General features: G+C 41.1%; 1 protein-coding gene across 4 annotated transcripts in view; it reads right to left on the minus strand.

Annotated features, from left to right (window-relative positions):
• Positions 1-13,659, minus strand: part of tnn (tenascin N) — a 40,061-nt gene extending 26,402 nt beyond the window's left edge. For all 4 annotated transcript variants that reach the window (XM_071520779.1, XM_071520778.1, XM_071520777.1 and 1 more), the window contains exons 1-5: positions 13,515-13,659; positions 6,206-6,403; positions 5,432-5,644; positions 4,261-4,635; positions 498-631 (exon numbers count right to left, since the gene is read on the minus strand). In XM_071520779.1, the coding sequence (XP_071376880.1) occupies positions 498-631; positions 4,261-4,635; positions 5,432-5,644; positions 6,206-6,401 (918 nt within the window). In that variant the 5' untranslated portion in view covers positions 6,402-6,403; positions 13,515-13,659. The remainder of the gene's footprint in view (positions 1-497; positions 632-4,260; positions 4,636-5,431; positions 5,645-6,205; positions 6,404-13,514) is intronic.
• Positions 13,660-15,671: the final 2,012 nt, after the last annotated feature.

The following is a 15,671-nucleotide window of genomic DNA, read 5'->3' on the forward strand; positions in this document are numbered from 1 at the left end:
TACAGCCCATGCAGCTATGTTATAAATGCACATCATACAAACGTCGGAAATCAAAAACATTCATCAGATTCCCTACTGAAAAACATTAAAACAGATGGATCTCAATAATGCAGAGGGATACGGTAATATACTGTAGCTAGTAGCTAACTAGCTAGAAAGCTAGCTAACTTTCATGCTAAATTCAAGCAGTCATTGTAGGTGTTTCCAAGATTACTATCCTCTCTTATGTGTCGAAGTAATGCTAGTTTTATATGACAAACGGTGAATGACGGAAATTCAAAATGGGAATAAGGTCAATAATTCCAGCAGTTTTCAAACAATCTCTCACTGCCATTTGGTCCCCGAACATGCAAAGTTGCCTAGTATGTACAGCTTTAAATGTTTTGCTTCACTCTATCATTGATGTTTGTTTGAACAAAAAAAAATACATTTTTAAAAGAATTGTGGCCCCATACTGTTTTTGTGGATAAATAACAAAAAAAACAAAAAAACGTTACCTGCTCCAGGGAACTCTCATCATCCTTGGGGTGATGGGTCAAAATGTAGTACTGCGCCCCGCGAACAGACTCCCACTGCACCAGGAGAGAGACATCAGTCACCCGGACCAACTGCAGACCCTTAGGGCCCAGGACTGAGAGAGAGAGAGAGAGAGAGAGAGAGAGAGAGAGAGAGAGAGAGAGAGAGAGAGAGAGAGAGAGAGAGAGAGAGAGAGAGAGAGAGAGAGAGAGAGAGAGAGAGAGGCTGTGATATAATAACTTTGTGATATGATCTATATGATCTATTTTTTTATATTGCTTTCTTGACTGTTCTCCATTTCCCTCTCTCTCTGTCTATCTTTCCGTCTGTCCCCCTCACGCACATGTGCACACCTTCACACACATTCACTTAAATACAAAAAAACACACCAACACACACTCTGAAAATTCACATTTAGGCCTCCGGTCTCTTTTTACCTGTCCCCCTTACACCCTGTGAGAGAAGACCAGGCCAAAGAAAAGCACTGTTTTGAACTATGAGGTTTCTTCCCAAACCTGAGATGGAAATCGGGAAAAGATATTGCTTTTCTGTGGTTACAGTGTGATACAAGGCCAAAGTTTTTCAATTGAGATGATGGAAAAAATATGGTAGGGGGGCGAATAAGAAGGTATATAACCAGGGGGGAGTACAATAACAAAACATGAGCCAAGAGACAGGAGACAGCAAGTCAGCAGTGTTGGGGAGTCGGGCTTTCCACGAGCGAGAGGTATTTTCTGTGGTGCGGGGAAATAAATGGTAGATGGTGGTGAATTCAAAGAACTAACGCAAAGTAGAAAGAAGAAACAGTAGGATACTTTAGGGGAGAAACGTGAAGTGGGTGCTAAAGGAGTCCCCCATCACTTTATCCGGCAAGGAATTCACATCAGGTTTGGACGTTGTTCCACAAGGCAAAGTCAGGAAGCTTAATGTTTTCCTAAAATTTAGCAGGAGCTTTTCCACCCAGTAGCAGTTAATACTCCTGTTGCTACTCTAGGCACGACTAGCAACAATCTTCATCTTTAAATAATATTTCAGAACAGCCGTCGGGACGAATAAATTAACATATAAAGATCGGAAAAAGACCAAGCAGACGGAAATTTGTGTCTTCTCTGATTGGAAGTGATAGAAGAACATTTTGAAGGAGAACATTACTGTCTCAAAAGAGTTATATTTGGACCTCATAAAAAAAGGCAGGGTGTAAATCTGCAGTGAGAGGACTGAGAGCCAAGGAAACAGCAGTATTGTGTTCAGGTCACATGGAATGGGAATTCAATCAAGTCATATTTTCTGGGTTTTTTTTTTTTTATTTCCTCTCTATCATGGATTCTTTTATAAAGTCTTGCATCCCAGCATTTTAATATCAGACATTTCAATAAAGTCATTTGAGACAAATCACACACACAGACCCAGTTAACTTCATGTTGTAATCCTACATTGATAAAGCAACCTGCATTAATCATTTTGTCTTTGAATGTGCCTTTAATTGAAAGAAAACTATTTGGAGACAGTCAGAAAGCCTACAGTAACAACATTAAATCCAAAGCATCTGCACTGTGTTGATCTGGCTCTAAAAAAAATCAACTAGGCTCCCTCAATTTAATCATACCCATATAATCCCAGTTAGATTTGGCTACTAAACTGTCCTCTTACTATTTAACATCATGAAATTTCTATGAAATTACACACAGGCAAGAGTTCAGGCTAAAAAATACTACTATTGTTAAAGCACCACTGAGTTCAAAACCATGACATCTGCCTTTGATATTTGCCATTGGATAATGTCATTAGAGCTACATTGCTAATGTCAATGGCATGAAGTGAAAGCGCATTAGGCCTGATGTAAATTTCAAAGCATCACTTCAAGAATCATATTAATGTCATCACCTTGGGAGCAGATTGACGTCCATCAACCAGGTGTTGAAATGGACACTGGCCACATAAAACAAAGAATGTCTTGACTGTTTTGCTTTTGCACTTTTTCTTCACCTGGTGCTTATTACTACTATTTTCGCTAACACCTAAAATCAACACAATCTATCTTTTTCCTACCTCCCACTCTCCCGTCCTCCCTCTCTTTTCCTCTGACATGGTGCCACTGCTGTTGTTGGATTCCATTCAACAGCTCCTACACACGCAGCTGTAAATCTGCCTCGAACCCTTTACCTCTGCAGAGCAAACACAGCCAGAAGAACCTAAACCTCCATCAGGGGTTTTGGATAGCTGACCTGCTACCATGCAGACTGTACACTCTGCTCTAGTCTCTCAACTATGGGTCAGGACCTGAAATGGGTTGTGGGCCTTCTTTTGGTGGATCTGCACACAACAAAAGCTGCAACGAGGTTTTATGATTCCCATGATGAAGCGGTTGAAAATCCCCAGCTTTGAAGTATGTGCCTTGCTGGGTTAAATGCAGTAGAAGAGAAACATAGACAGGGATGTTGCCATAGGAGATTATTTTAAAATAGTCTGGTGAGTGTCTCTCCCTTCATCTGGGGCCAAATAGACTTAGACTTTGACAAAGTGAAACATTCAGAGCCATTCACTTGCAGTCAAATAGCCAAGATCTCTCAAGCTTTTAGCAATTACTGTCACAATCGCCAATGGGAACTCACTGCGTTAAGCTGGCAATGCTGGGCTGCTGCTCATTTTTCTGCTCGCCTGTGCTTAAAGTGCTGCAAAGTGCAAAGTGGCACCGCACTCCCTAGGTGGTGCAGTAACAGTACCTGGGGTGCTGTGAGTTTAGCAGGCAAGGCGGTGATTATTCAAGAGGGCCAAAGCTAGAGGGAGACCCAAAAGACCAGAGGGTGTTCTTATATCCCTGTGGTATTATGCGCCTGATAAATTGTCAGTAGGCCCATAGTTGCTAACACAGGTCTTGGGAGTCGCCCACTAATCCGGTCCTGTGAGCTGCTATAGCAAAAATAACTGTGTGAGAGATGCTTTGAATTCCACAGTAGTAGGTCACTGTGGCCATTAGGATAACTGCCATGACTTTAGGTGCTATAAGTCTTCAGTATTTAGGCAGGTCCTAAAAATATTGACAAAATTATATCATGGCAAAATTATGTGAAGGTGAATTTGACAGTAGGGACCAGTGTCATATTTTTATGGGTCCCAGAACTCCTTGCAGCATCTGTGTTTTCTGTGCGATAACGCCAATATTCACCGCTTGTTGCCAACAGAGGCAACAGAGGTGCCTGGAAATAAAGTGGTGACTTTTAAATCTCTCAAGAAACACAGACTCACCTAAATGTAATTCTGGGCCATAAAAGTTATGACACTGCACCCCATATATATATAATTTACCCACACAAGATCAGGGCAACATATGCTTACCCAGTCATCTCTACAGAACTCATCAAAAGCTGATAGAAAGTGTTGCTGGCAGCTGGAATAAGAATTGCTAACAGGGACAAAATGAATATGGACATAGCTGTCTGGAAGGAACAAAATGAATGGAAAATTTAGTGATGGTCATATTTTCTTGCTGAAATTCCCATATTGCCATAAAACGTGCTGAGAATCATAGCCATAAGAATATTCATATCACCGCTGGGGCTTAGCTTTATTGTCTTTTTTACCTCATCTATCCATGAATTACAAAGTTAATACATTTAATGCACTCTACAAAGTCTACTTAAAACTTAATAATATGGCCTACCCAGTGAGCAGTGATTCCCAGGGATGTTTTAACTTTTTTTTTTACATAGAAGTTTGTGTTATTGTGTATTTGAACCAGCTTACCCAGTGAACAGTCATCCCCATAAAACCCTTCGTCGCAGATGCACCGGCCGTCCACACAGCGGCCGTTACCGATGCAGTCGTTGGGACACCGCTGCACACTGCAGTCCTCGCCGGTGAAGTGCGGGAAGCACACGCACTTCCCGTCCACGCAGTGTCCCTTGTCATTGCAGTTGTCCGGACACAGCAGCTGGCTGCAGTCGTGTCCCGTGTAGCCCTGGTGGCACACGCACTTCCCATCCACGCAGCGCCCGTTGTCGTTGCACTCGTCGGGGCAGGAGGACACGGAGCAGTCCGGCCCTTCCCATCCCGGGTCACAGAGGCAGCTGCACGTGTCGTGTTGGTAGGTGCCATGGCCGCTACAGCTTGTGTCCACACCTAGGGAGAGAAGGGAGGAATTAACCCCCATCCTACCGACTGGGGTACCCGCAGACCCCAGATGTATAGGCTACTTTTTGTCATATCTCACAGGTGCTTTATTCTATCATTCCAATTTTCCATGACGTTGTCAATCAATTTGTTCCTAATGACTTCATATCATTGTTTTCTGTTTCTGTTTTAATTAGTGCTTTTCAAAAATACCAATGTATTGGGGTCTGGTGGACCCCAGTCAAAAGCACCCAATTCCGCCCATGCAGTTTTATTAGATGGAACTATTTGTTGAGTTAAAAATAATAATTATACATAATTTAATTAACTGTAACTTTCCGAAAATAATCTGTTTTTTTTTCCAGATGACATTAATTACATAACTAATCCCCAGGGACCCCAGTCGGTAGTCCTTGTATGTTAAATATGTTGGTAGGAGGTGTCTAATGTGTGGTAGATAGATAGATAGATAGATAGATAGATAGACTGATTGATTTCCTGCAGCAGCACCCCCCCCCCCCCCCCCCCCCCCCCCCCACACACACACACACACACACACACACTGGGTAAAAAGTTGACCATCTCCAACTCATTGATCAACAATCATAATACATAATGTTGTCAAGCTCTACTGTAACATCAAATTACCTGCTGCTCCTTCTTTCCCATCTCATCCCTGAAAACACCAGCACTTCATACAATAATTCATGCAAACATTTACAAATTCTGCTTAATTAACCAATTAGCAAACAAACTAATTATAATTTGTGTATACAGACAATCCTATTATGGTGTGACAGCCTACCTGCGGCACCGCCTCTCCCGCAGCATCCCTGAGTACACTGGGTCTTCAGATAGTTGACTTCTTCCTCCAGCCCGTTGACTCTGTACAGCAGAGACTTGAAGCTCTCTGACTCGTCACAGTCACACTTGGGAGTCTGCAGTCTGATGTTGTGTCTGAAGACGATGTCGTTCTCTCCATCCACAGAGGTTGTGCTCTCTACACCTGTCTGCACACCTATAAAATACAACAAAATTCAACCTGTTCATTACCACATATACTGTAATAGGTTCCAATATTGCACTGAAATAATACAATAAATTGCATAAACTACAACCTTAAGATTCCCGATGGAACCATTTTTGGACTAAATAAGTGTAGACAGCAAACAACTGCAGACAGCACAAACTATACCAGATAGGTTAAGTTTTGAAGTGCAAATGCAATTTACATGTATTGGGTGAAATATGTAATGAGTATGAGTATGTCTAACACCAAGCTATATTCCCTCTACATAATGATATAATGTCCACGTCCATCCTTACATGTAAGTTGATTCTGTTTCTGGTTGTCAATCTCAGTGAAAAAGAACACTTTAATTCTTCCCATTTATCTCACAAAAAGTATTTCCACTTCACTTATCACTATATTTTTATTCAGATTCTTTCCAACATCAACATATTTTTCTCATAACAACTTACTGTAGCAATCCGAGTATATACTCATGCTCATATTCTTACTCTTGGCCATACTCCATCTCATTTGCATTCTCACTGTAGTTTTTATTCTCATATTAACCTGCATCGTCCTGGGATGGCAGGCTCTCTAGTTTACAGCTGGAGCTCCCTGGGATGTCGATTTTATAGACGTGGCTGAAGGTGACTCCCTTCTCCGGGTCTGAGGAGGCCGGGAGGCTGTCGGCAGAGCTGAGGCGTGAGATGGTGCAGAGCAGGGCCAACAGGCACAGGGCCCTCCAGAGGAGTCTAGTGGTCATGGCTGGAGGAAGAGATAAGAGCAGAGAGGTTATTGTTCATTTACATAAACATTTATTAATGTTCTTTTATAACATAAACCTCCAAGACACACATGCAATGCACACAAGACAGACAGGAGATGGTCAAAAATGTTCACAAAATATTCTCAATCTGATTTTTCTTGTCAGTCAAGTGAAGCTCAGGTGGCAAAAAATGGCAAGCTGGCTTGACGAAGTGAAATGGCATTCCCTTTTAATGAGCCACACATAAATTTGTCTAATGTAATATAAGGATATACACAGCATCTACACATCTACACTGCCCACACACACACACACACACACACACACACACACACACACACACACCACACATTGATGTGCTGTTGCAGCCATTAGAGGTAAGAAAGTGTGAAGCTTTATTAAGACAGAAAATATTTAAATGTGTTGCCTGAGAACAGTGTAGCTTAGCAAACTAGAGCTGTCTTTCAACTGTCTTTCATTCAATCATATTTGCTCCAGTCTGATGTGGCACTGTTTGGAGATGTTTGAATTTAAACAGTGGTATTGGCCAAATACTCTCTTTTGTGGTGGAAGAAGTGACCCAGATGCAGATTTGTCATTTTTGAAAAGGGAGTGCACCAATCAGGACATAATCAACCTCCTCACTGCTGACTGAGTTGTAGTTATCAATTTCAATTCCCAGTCTCTTAGACAGGGTGGCATGAGACAAGGCTTCATTTAGAGATGATTAAATGTTTCCCCCTTCACCATTTCTTTCAAATTTCACTGTAGGTTTATAGATTGTCTTAGAGATGGCATTTTTAGCATGAACTTGATGAACTTTTTTGTGATACTGACTCTTCAACATGGCAGATGCTTGCTGTCACGGTGGAATGAACCCCTTAAAGAAGTTCGCCCTACCCTGCTGCCCAATTATGGGTCCAGTCACTGTTTTATAGGGAGCTGAAGACAGAAATACTATCTGGATGATGAATAAGTTACATTACATTCAGTGGGGCAGGCTACTGTATATTTAAACTGGGGAAACCTGAGCCATTATATCACTGTATGTGTGTGTGTGTGTGTGTGTGTGTGTGTGTGTGTGTGTGTGTGTGGGTGTGTGTGTGTGTGTGTGTGTGTGTGGGTGTGTGTGTGTGTGTGTGACGTTCCCACGCCACAGAAGGGCAGCAGAAAGTGAGCAGTCATCACTTTGCCAGAAGCCCTTTTGCTCCAAACCATTAATTGTGCTCAGTCAGGCGTTCGGGAACTTCAAGGAGCACGGAACTTTGTCCTCAGTGATGATGTCATTGTGTCTAATGACAGTGATGTCATACTGTATGACCGAAAATCCTCACTGCGGCTTCCCCAGGAAAGCCAAATTACATGCTTTTAAAATAGCAGGCCTGATATAGCTTTCAAAAGGCTCTTTCAGATTTTTTTTTCACCTCAAAAATCGCAGAGGTGAAGAGAAAAAGTGATCCGGTCACCAAGTATGTCAGAATTAAACATTCTGGTGTAAAAGTGTTTAAATAGATCGGTAGCAGAGGGAACTTCTGGTCTAACTGCCCTGAACTTGTGTGGTCTATGGAAACAGAAAACCTCTAATAGAATGACTTTAACCCTAGTAATAAAATGGATGGGGGCCTCCACTGTGATGCTTAACAACTGGAAAACTGCAGAGTAATATAGCATACTTGCTTTAAGGTTGGATTAGTTTGAAATGGTGTTGGTCAATGGAATATGCATGCACTGCAAAAATGTGATACTTTACTGTATAGATAATCATAGTTGATAGAAACAGAAATATATATTAGCTTGAGTCCATGATCTATTAATGTCTATGACGTCTTGAATTTATCACAGACTTGGATTTATTGACATGATGTTTGGCTCTAAGAAAGCCTTTCCTCAGAATCAAAGCAGGAAATTCCTTTTTTTTCCTGTTTTTTGAACAAAACAAATGTTGTGTTTTTGCTGGACATCACTTTAGCAACTATAAAAGCTGGATAACATATTTGTATCTGTTAACACTAAGCTGTTTTCTCAGTTTGTGAACCTAACACAGCTTTCAACTTACTTTCTGAGGAGATGAAATTAGCCAGTTGGAAATCCTGAAATCAAAACATGGCTCATTGAGCATCAAAGACGAAGAAAGCAGATGGAGAAAGTAGAAAAAATGTAGAGAGAAACAGATCCTGAGGATCCCACTGGACACTGCGTGAGCAGTGGCCAGGACATTAAAATGTCAACAAGTAGACCTAAAACCTGCAAATCTTCCAGTCACCGTAATGATACTATTATCAGATTAACAGAGCTTCTCAGCAGGGAGCTTAAGTACACGAGAATGACTGACATTCAGAGTGGTATGGAAAGGACTTGAATGTTTGGCATTTTAAACGTCTAACGTGGAAAGCTCCTTCACTTACACAATCGGACGCAATTTGTTTTCAGTAAAATAAACCTTGGCTTAAAAAGCTTCCTTCCGACGATTTACGCAGGACGTAATTCAAGCAGCTGTGTAATTCGCAATGTTCCAGAGTCATTTTTTGTGGGAGACGATTAGACATGTAATTACTATGAACTGTGTCTAAGTTGTCCAAACTCAATATGCCTGACCTTGTTTGCTTATTTTAGCTGTCTATTCCATTTCTGCTAGTAAAAAAGCTTGAGGTCGGAGAGTGGTGGAGATCCAGGCTATGACATCACCTACAAATTGCTTTAAAGGCCCACTTGACCCTATGTGGTGGCACTAAATTAGACTTTAATAGGTGTTTTATCAATGGCCAGGACATATGTTAGGAGGGCAAACCAGAGAGAGGAAGAGAGAGAGCAAGAGAGAGAGAGAGATGGAGAGTGAGTGAGAGAGAGAATGATGGAGAGAGTGTGAATCAATGACAGACTAGCAGTAAGCCACATTATAGACAGTATACTAGCCGTGTGGAATGGCACAGAGTGCTGGCGCGCAGTGATGCTTAACGAGTATGTTTATAGCTCCCTGTCAGGCTTTTATTTGATGCTCGCCATTTTCAAGTCCTTTTCTTATTTCTCTTGGAGGAGATAGCACCGTGACCTTCCAAGCATAGCAGAGGGCTGCTAAGAATGTCCTGGTGTGGGAGAGAGGGACCGATGGAGGAATAAATGGATAGAGGAAATGAGGAAAAGAGGGAAGTGGGATAGTCAGATTTGAGAAGTAGGAATGGAGCTTAGTGAGAGATGGATGGATGGAAGGCTGGGCGTATAGATGGATAGATTGATGGATAGATAGATGGATGGATGGACAGGGTTGAGGATGGGGGCTGAGGTATTAGAGGGGAGATATCATTGAGAGTGGCATTTTCCATTTATTTGACATATTTTAGTGCGATCAGATGTACAGAAGTAACAGTGAAAAGCTGAAATGTATAGTCATTGCCATTTCATCATAGTTGCTAACCGTATAGTCACCTCTTAAGGCCATTTAGATGTTGCTAAGTGAAACCAACCAATCAGGGCTTGAGAAGGGGGGTGGACCCCCAGTACAGTCAATCAGAGTAGTGGCTCATTTTGCCAATGTATAAAGGCCTATACATTTCTGGGTGGAGGAGAAGTGCTGTAATATACATTATTATCCATATTCTTGAGAAAAAAACAAAAAAACTGGGACTCAGATGATTATAGATGCCAGGTAATGGCATAAAATACCCCTCTAGGATGGATGGAGCAGATGAGGGTTGACTGGTGAATGGACAGATTGTGGACCACGGAAATATTTGATGTTGCCAGTTTAAAGTGGCTGTCATGAGACAAAGGAGAAAAGATGAGCTTCCGCTCCATTATTATGAAAACAAGGGGGATTTATTGTATTTTCTCCAATGCTTAAAGTGAACCCTTGGTTTGGCATCATTTCCCAGCACACTCATAACTAAATCAAATTTGACTGACTTGGCATGTGACTGTCATTAGCCACTGTAGCAAATTCTAAAATGCTGAATGTGCATTGGACTGTGGGATAAAGTGGGAAAACAGAATGTCTTCAGTCCAGGGGACACTGTCTCTCTGCACATGGTCCATTCAGATAGAATTTCAACCTGGCTTTCAGACGGACTCAAGTAAAATTCAACATGACCATAAACACAGTTAAAAATTCCTTCCTGATAATAACTTTTCCTTGTCAAAGCAGAGCTATGTCAATGAGCCTGTAAAAAGTTTGTTGACTATGTGTAATGTGTGTTCACTCTTTTATAAGGGGACAGCAGTGAGTGTGATTGTGCCCATGAGTGTGTGTGTGTGTAAGTATGTGTGTGTGCACGCATATGTGTGCGTAGCTTGTAGTTTATGGCTAACAGGGACTTCTCTAAAGGTAACAACACCAATTTAATCACCTATAGACAATACTGTCTGGTCCCACAGACACCTTTCACTGACAGCTGGTTGACAAGCTGTGAGACCTGCTAGTGTGTGTGTGCGTGTGTGTGTGTGAGTGTGTGTGTGTGTGCGTGTGTATGAGTGTTTCTAAAAATCACTCTTTAAACACCATCTCTATTGATATTTGTCCAGCAACTAATGAAACATCTGATACAAAGGAATCAAGAGTGCTCCCATTTTGTGAATTTTGTGAGACTGTGAATGCGATCAACATCAGGTAGAGAGAGCAGAGAGAGAAACAGCGGGAGGAAAATGTATATTAGTAAGACAGAAACAGAAAGAGGCAGGAGAAGAAGGCTTGGTCAGACTGAGTGCAGTTGCCCTATCCTCTCTCTGGAGAGCCATTAAGCGTCAGACAAAAGGCCGACTGTTTCAGCAGGTTTCAGCTCAGGATGAGCCTCGCTGGGCCAAACCAACAAGCCTGAGGACAAGGAGAGGAGAGGAGAGGGTGGAAAAAAGAAGGGGCTCGGGCTGCAGGTTGCGTTGTCTTTATATGCGGTTGCAAATTCTGCAGTGTTTGTTGAATTTCCCCTTCCTCACAGCAGCTTGCAGGCAGAGGAGGGAAAATGAAAATGAAGAGAACGAAGCTGAAAGCAATTATCGTCTGAGAACGGAGGTCATATCTTCATGGTTCTGTCTGCCTCCCGCTGCCATCCAGACTGCAAGGAGACCTCGATAAGGGCCTGTTTCATCAGGGTCACAGACACCCCATTCCACTCAGTTAGATGAAAACCTAACCCATTTTTTCCATGGATTAATAAAATAACCTTAATCTCAGACAACCGTGGGGTTTTGAAATAATAAAAATGTGTTTTGAGTAGGTTTCATGTGACCCGGGGTCATGGAACCTACTCAGCACATGAAGGATGACACACATTTCCAATTTGAGTCAGAAAATGAAAAAAAAAAAAACAACAACCCGTAACTGGAGTTGCGAGGTTTCCATCCAGCTCCGCGTTATGCAATCCAAACACTTTTTATAAGCCACCCACTCAGAGTTGTGGGTCTCTCTCTCTTCTTTTCTCTTTCTCTCTCTCTCTCTTTCTCGTTCTGCATGGCTGTGGTCCTACATCTGTAGTTCATTTGGTCGGGGCTTCTGTGTAATCCCTGAGCCAGCACAGTAGCATTAAAGGTAAATCTACTGGATCGGCAGCGCTGTGTGAATCGCACACCAGCAGATAGTTATTATATTATGTCTAAAAAATATGTTCTCTTAAAGGGAAGTGGGGCTGGCAGGTTTGTTGACAGAAAAAAATAAGATCATCATTTTTATTGTTTAACTGTTAATTTGATGGTGCCGTGATGGTGGTGCACTGCCACAAGACACATCAAAGGAATATATGAATCATGAACAACTTTCTCCCATTGGTTGGAGGTACTGTCACAGTCTGCTTTACTATTCACTTTTTATTTATTATTTTATTCTCTGTAGCTGTACAGTCATTGATAGGCTGATGATGGCTATGTGAGACAGTGACTGATCACTAATACACATGCACACGCACACACATAAACATGTAGGTGAAGATATTTTCATTGTATTTCACATGCACATATGCAAAGAATACAATATACAGAATTTTTACAGATTTTTTTGACTCCAGAAGTCATGAAGGACTTAAATACTGAACACCTACAGTACAACCACTCAAATAACCTCATTCAATGTATCAAACACCATGACCGTAATGCCATATCTCTATAATGTCTAAACAAATATTCGTCAAGCCTTCCAAATTGGAGTACAGATCTATGATCACTGACCAGGATTTCCTAAACTCTCTCATAAATAAAGAGCAGCAAGGCAAAGCCAATCTCAGATAAGAAAATCTCCAGTCCTGAAACACATGATAAATACCAGCTCTCAAATTGTAGATTTTAACTGTCGTTTAAATTACTAGGGGGTGAGGGTAGGGGGGGACTTAATTCATGCCTTGCTATCCATCATATCAGAGCAATGAAGATAGAGAGGAAGGTGTGGGAGAGAGAGGAAGAAATGGATGAAAGAGGAACAGAATGAAAGAAAGAGGGTTGAGAGACACAAAGACAGAGTTTAGAGAGGACAGAGAGAAAGGGAAAGTAGCTGAAAGAAAGACAGAATTTAGAGTGTGATGGAGAGATAGAGAGAGAGAGAGAGAGAAAGACAGAAACAGAGAGAAAGATAGGGTATAGTCAAAGGGAAGGAAATAATGCAGTGTAATTGCTTCCTTCAAAATGACCATATGAGATCATGCAGAAATAAACAAGAGAAGGGAGCAGAGCAGAAAGTGATGGGCTTGATGTCTCCCTGAATTAACAACCGGCACCACAGTTTTTCTATTGATTTGGATCGAAAATTGCTTTAATTTACTATATATCCTGATGTGTCATATCCTAGCCTCAAAATCCATAAAAGTGACTAAATAGTACATAATAAAGTTCAAAACATTATGTGGGATTCACTTTAAATCGCTACTCCCGGTGACTTCACGGGGGTTTTTAGTTTTTAGTCAGAAACTCTCGTAAGAATCAATGATTTCAAACATTTAATTGCTTTGGACAAAACGTAACAAATGAAACTTCTAAAACAGTCACACACCAACAGTTTTTTTTAGGTTAATGACGTCTCTCACGCATATCGAATCCTTCAATAAATAAAGATAGTTGGATAGTTGGGTTGCATAGTGTACGAATCAAGTTCAATAACAAAACACTGAGAGAAATGACAAAATTAAAAAGTCGCCTTACCCTTGCAGTTTTTCTTTAATAGTCTCTCTCTCTCCTCTTTCTCCCCTCTCTCTCTCTCTCTTTCTCTCTGTTGCTCTCCCTCTGCCACCTGTTGAACGGCTAAGGCCAGTGATTTGAAGACCCCTGCACTACCAGTGGCTCTCTCTTTCTCTCTCCCTCCCTCCAATTGTTAAAACCTCTCTTAAATGCCTATAGGCCAATGGGCAGTTAGTTTGGGAGTGTCTCCTCTCCTCCTCTCCTCAAGTGATGGAATGAAAAGGGAGAGGGAGAGTAGGAGAGAGAGATAATGAGGAGCATTCCCTTCTTTTTTCTGGAGTTAATCGCTTTGTAAACACACACGCACACAGGCACACACACACACACACGCAGGCACACACACACACACACACTCCTTTCATTCTCTCTCTCCCCCTCTCTCTCAGGTTGCCTCTCCACCCCCTAAACTTTTTTCTCACTTTTTAATGACTGATTTTCTTTTCCTTTTTTTTTTCTTTTTGCTTTATATGTTTCCGGTTACAGTAGCAGAAATGAACGAAATTAATCTCTTTAGCAGAAGGAGCAGGGACTTACACACGGCAGCCGGAGAAAGGTTGGATTGACGGGGGCCAGACCAAAGCCAAGACAAACCTGGAGTTGGTGGAGGAAATTGAATTTGAAATTGAGAAAATGTATTTATATTTTACTCCAAAATCAAACTTATACACCTGAATACACAGGTGGAATACAGGTAGAAGCTTCCATTCAGCCAAATGACAGCGATGCAGTACAGTAAAGCAGTGGCATGCACAGACACTGTCAGAGGTGGAGACAATAAAAATAAAAAATAAAAAAAGAGCAAGAAACATTTTGTAAAAAAAAACAAAAATCCTATGGTGGTATGCGGCCCTACCCTTGGAAACAGATTTTATCAAAAGACGTTTTTTTCTTTTATGTTTTGATGGGTAGCAGTTAGAGACGCAAAAATTTTGATTCGATTTGAAGTTTGCATATTATTCTTTGTGAAATGTTCTCCTGTTGTTCCCCTGAAAACAAGCAAATACAGAAAATGCTGTGAAGAAACAGAACAGGCTAACTCCTCCAAGCCAGCATCAAAACCACAAGCCTCACTACTCAAAACTATTCCCCCTCGGATACTATTATGGAACACTTGGAGAGCACAAAGTCAAACAAAATATGGCTCTTTTGTTGAGTGACTGTTATCAGATTTAGCTGTGTTGCGATATGTTTTTGGTTTCTGCTGTGCGGGAATCGCATTTAGCACAGCTTGAAATTGTGCAATATCAACTAAATGCACACACACACACACACATGCACACACACACACAGACCAACAACTACCACCGTCATCATCACTAAAGACCCCAGGTGTCAAGGTTAGCAATAGTTTACGCTGACAGGGGCTGTTTGTCTCTAAATATATAACTAAGGTTTCAAATTAGTGTGGGAACAGAGGGGAGAGCGGGATTGTTAAAGTGAAACCGGAGCTGAAGCTTGGAGGCCAGGTGTTGGTGGTTAAAGGACAAATGCTGCTCTAACTTTTGTTTTTTTATTGTAGCTTTCTGCCACATTTTACTTTAAGGTGTGGTCATTTTATTCTTTTTTTTGTTACCAATTTTTTTATTGATTCATCCATATATGACTTTGGCTGCTATCGTTCCCCTTCCCCATTCCCCCTCTCAGGCTTCTTAAAAAAAAATAAAAAAATAAATTTAGATGTACAAGTTTTGTGTATGTGAGTGTCAAGCTAGCTAATAGTACAACATTGTTTGGCCTGTTATCTATAAAACATCTATAGTACGTTAATGAGAACATTTACATAATTAGGCTGGGTTAATTAAGTAGTAAATGTATAACTGTAGTACATAGTCCATGGGAATATCGGAAACATATTGAGATCGCCCTAGATATTACTTATTGACAGAACACGGTAAAGTACAACAATAATAAAGGCAAAATAAATCATTTTAAATCATTCAGTCATTTTATTCTTGTGCTCAGTGACGATGCAGCAGGGATGAAAATTATGGGATGGAGATGGGATGGGGTTTTTTTTAATCGTATAATCGGCAATAATCGCAAAGACAAAAGAGATGATACTGGTTGGCTCTGGGAAGCTCATTTCTGTCATTCTATGTGTAGACAGCTTTAAGTCAGATA

The sequence above is a fragment of the Centroberyx affinis genome, unplaced genomic scaffold (genome assembly GCF_046629955.1).
Source record: "Centroberyx affinis isolate AG114_WGS23_722 - 3 ecotype Tasmania unplaced genomic scaffold, CSIRO-AGI_Caff_v1 ptg000826l_1, whole genome shotgun sequence".
NCBI lineage: Eukaryota > Metazoa > Chordata > Actinopteri > Beryciformes > Berycidae > Centroberyx > Centroberyx affinis.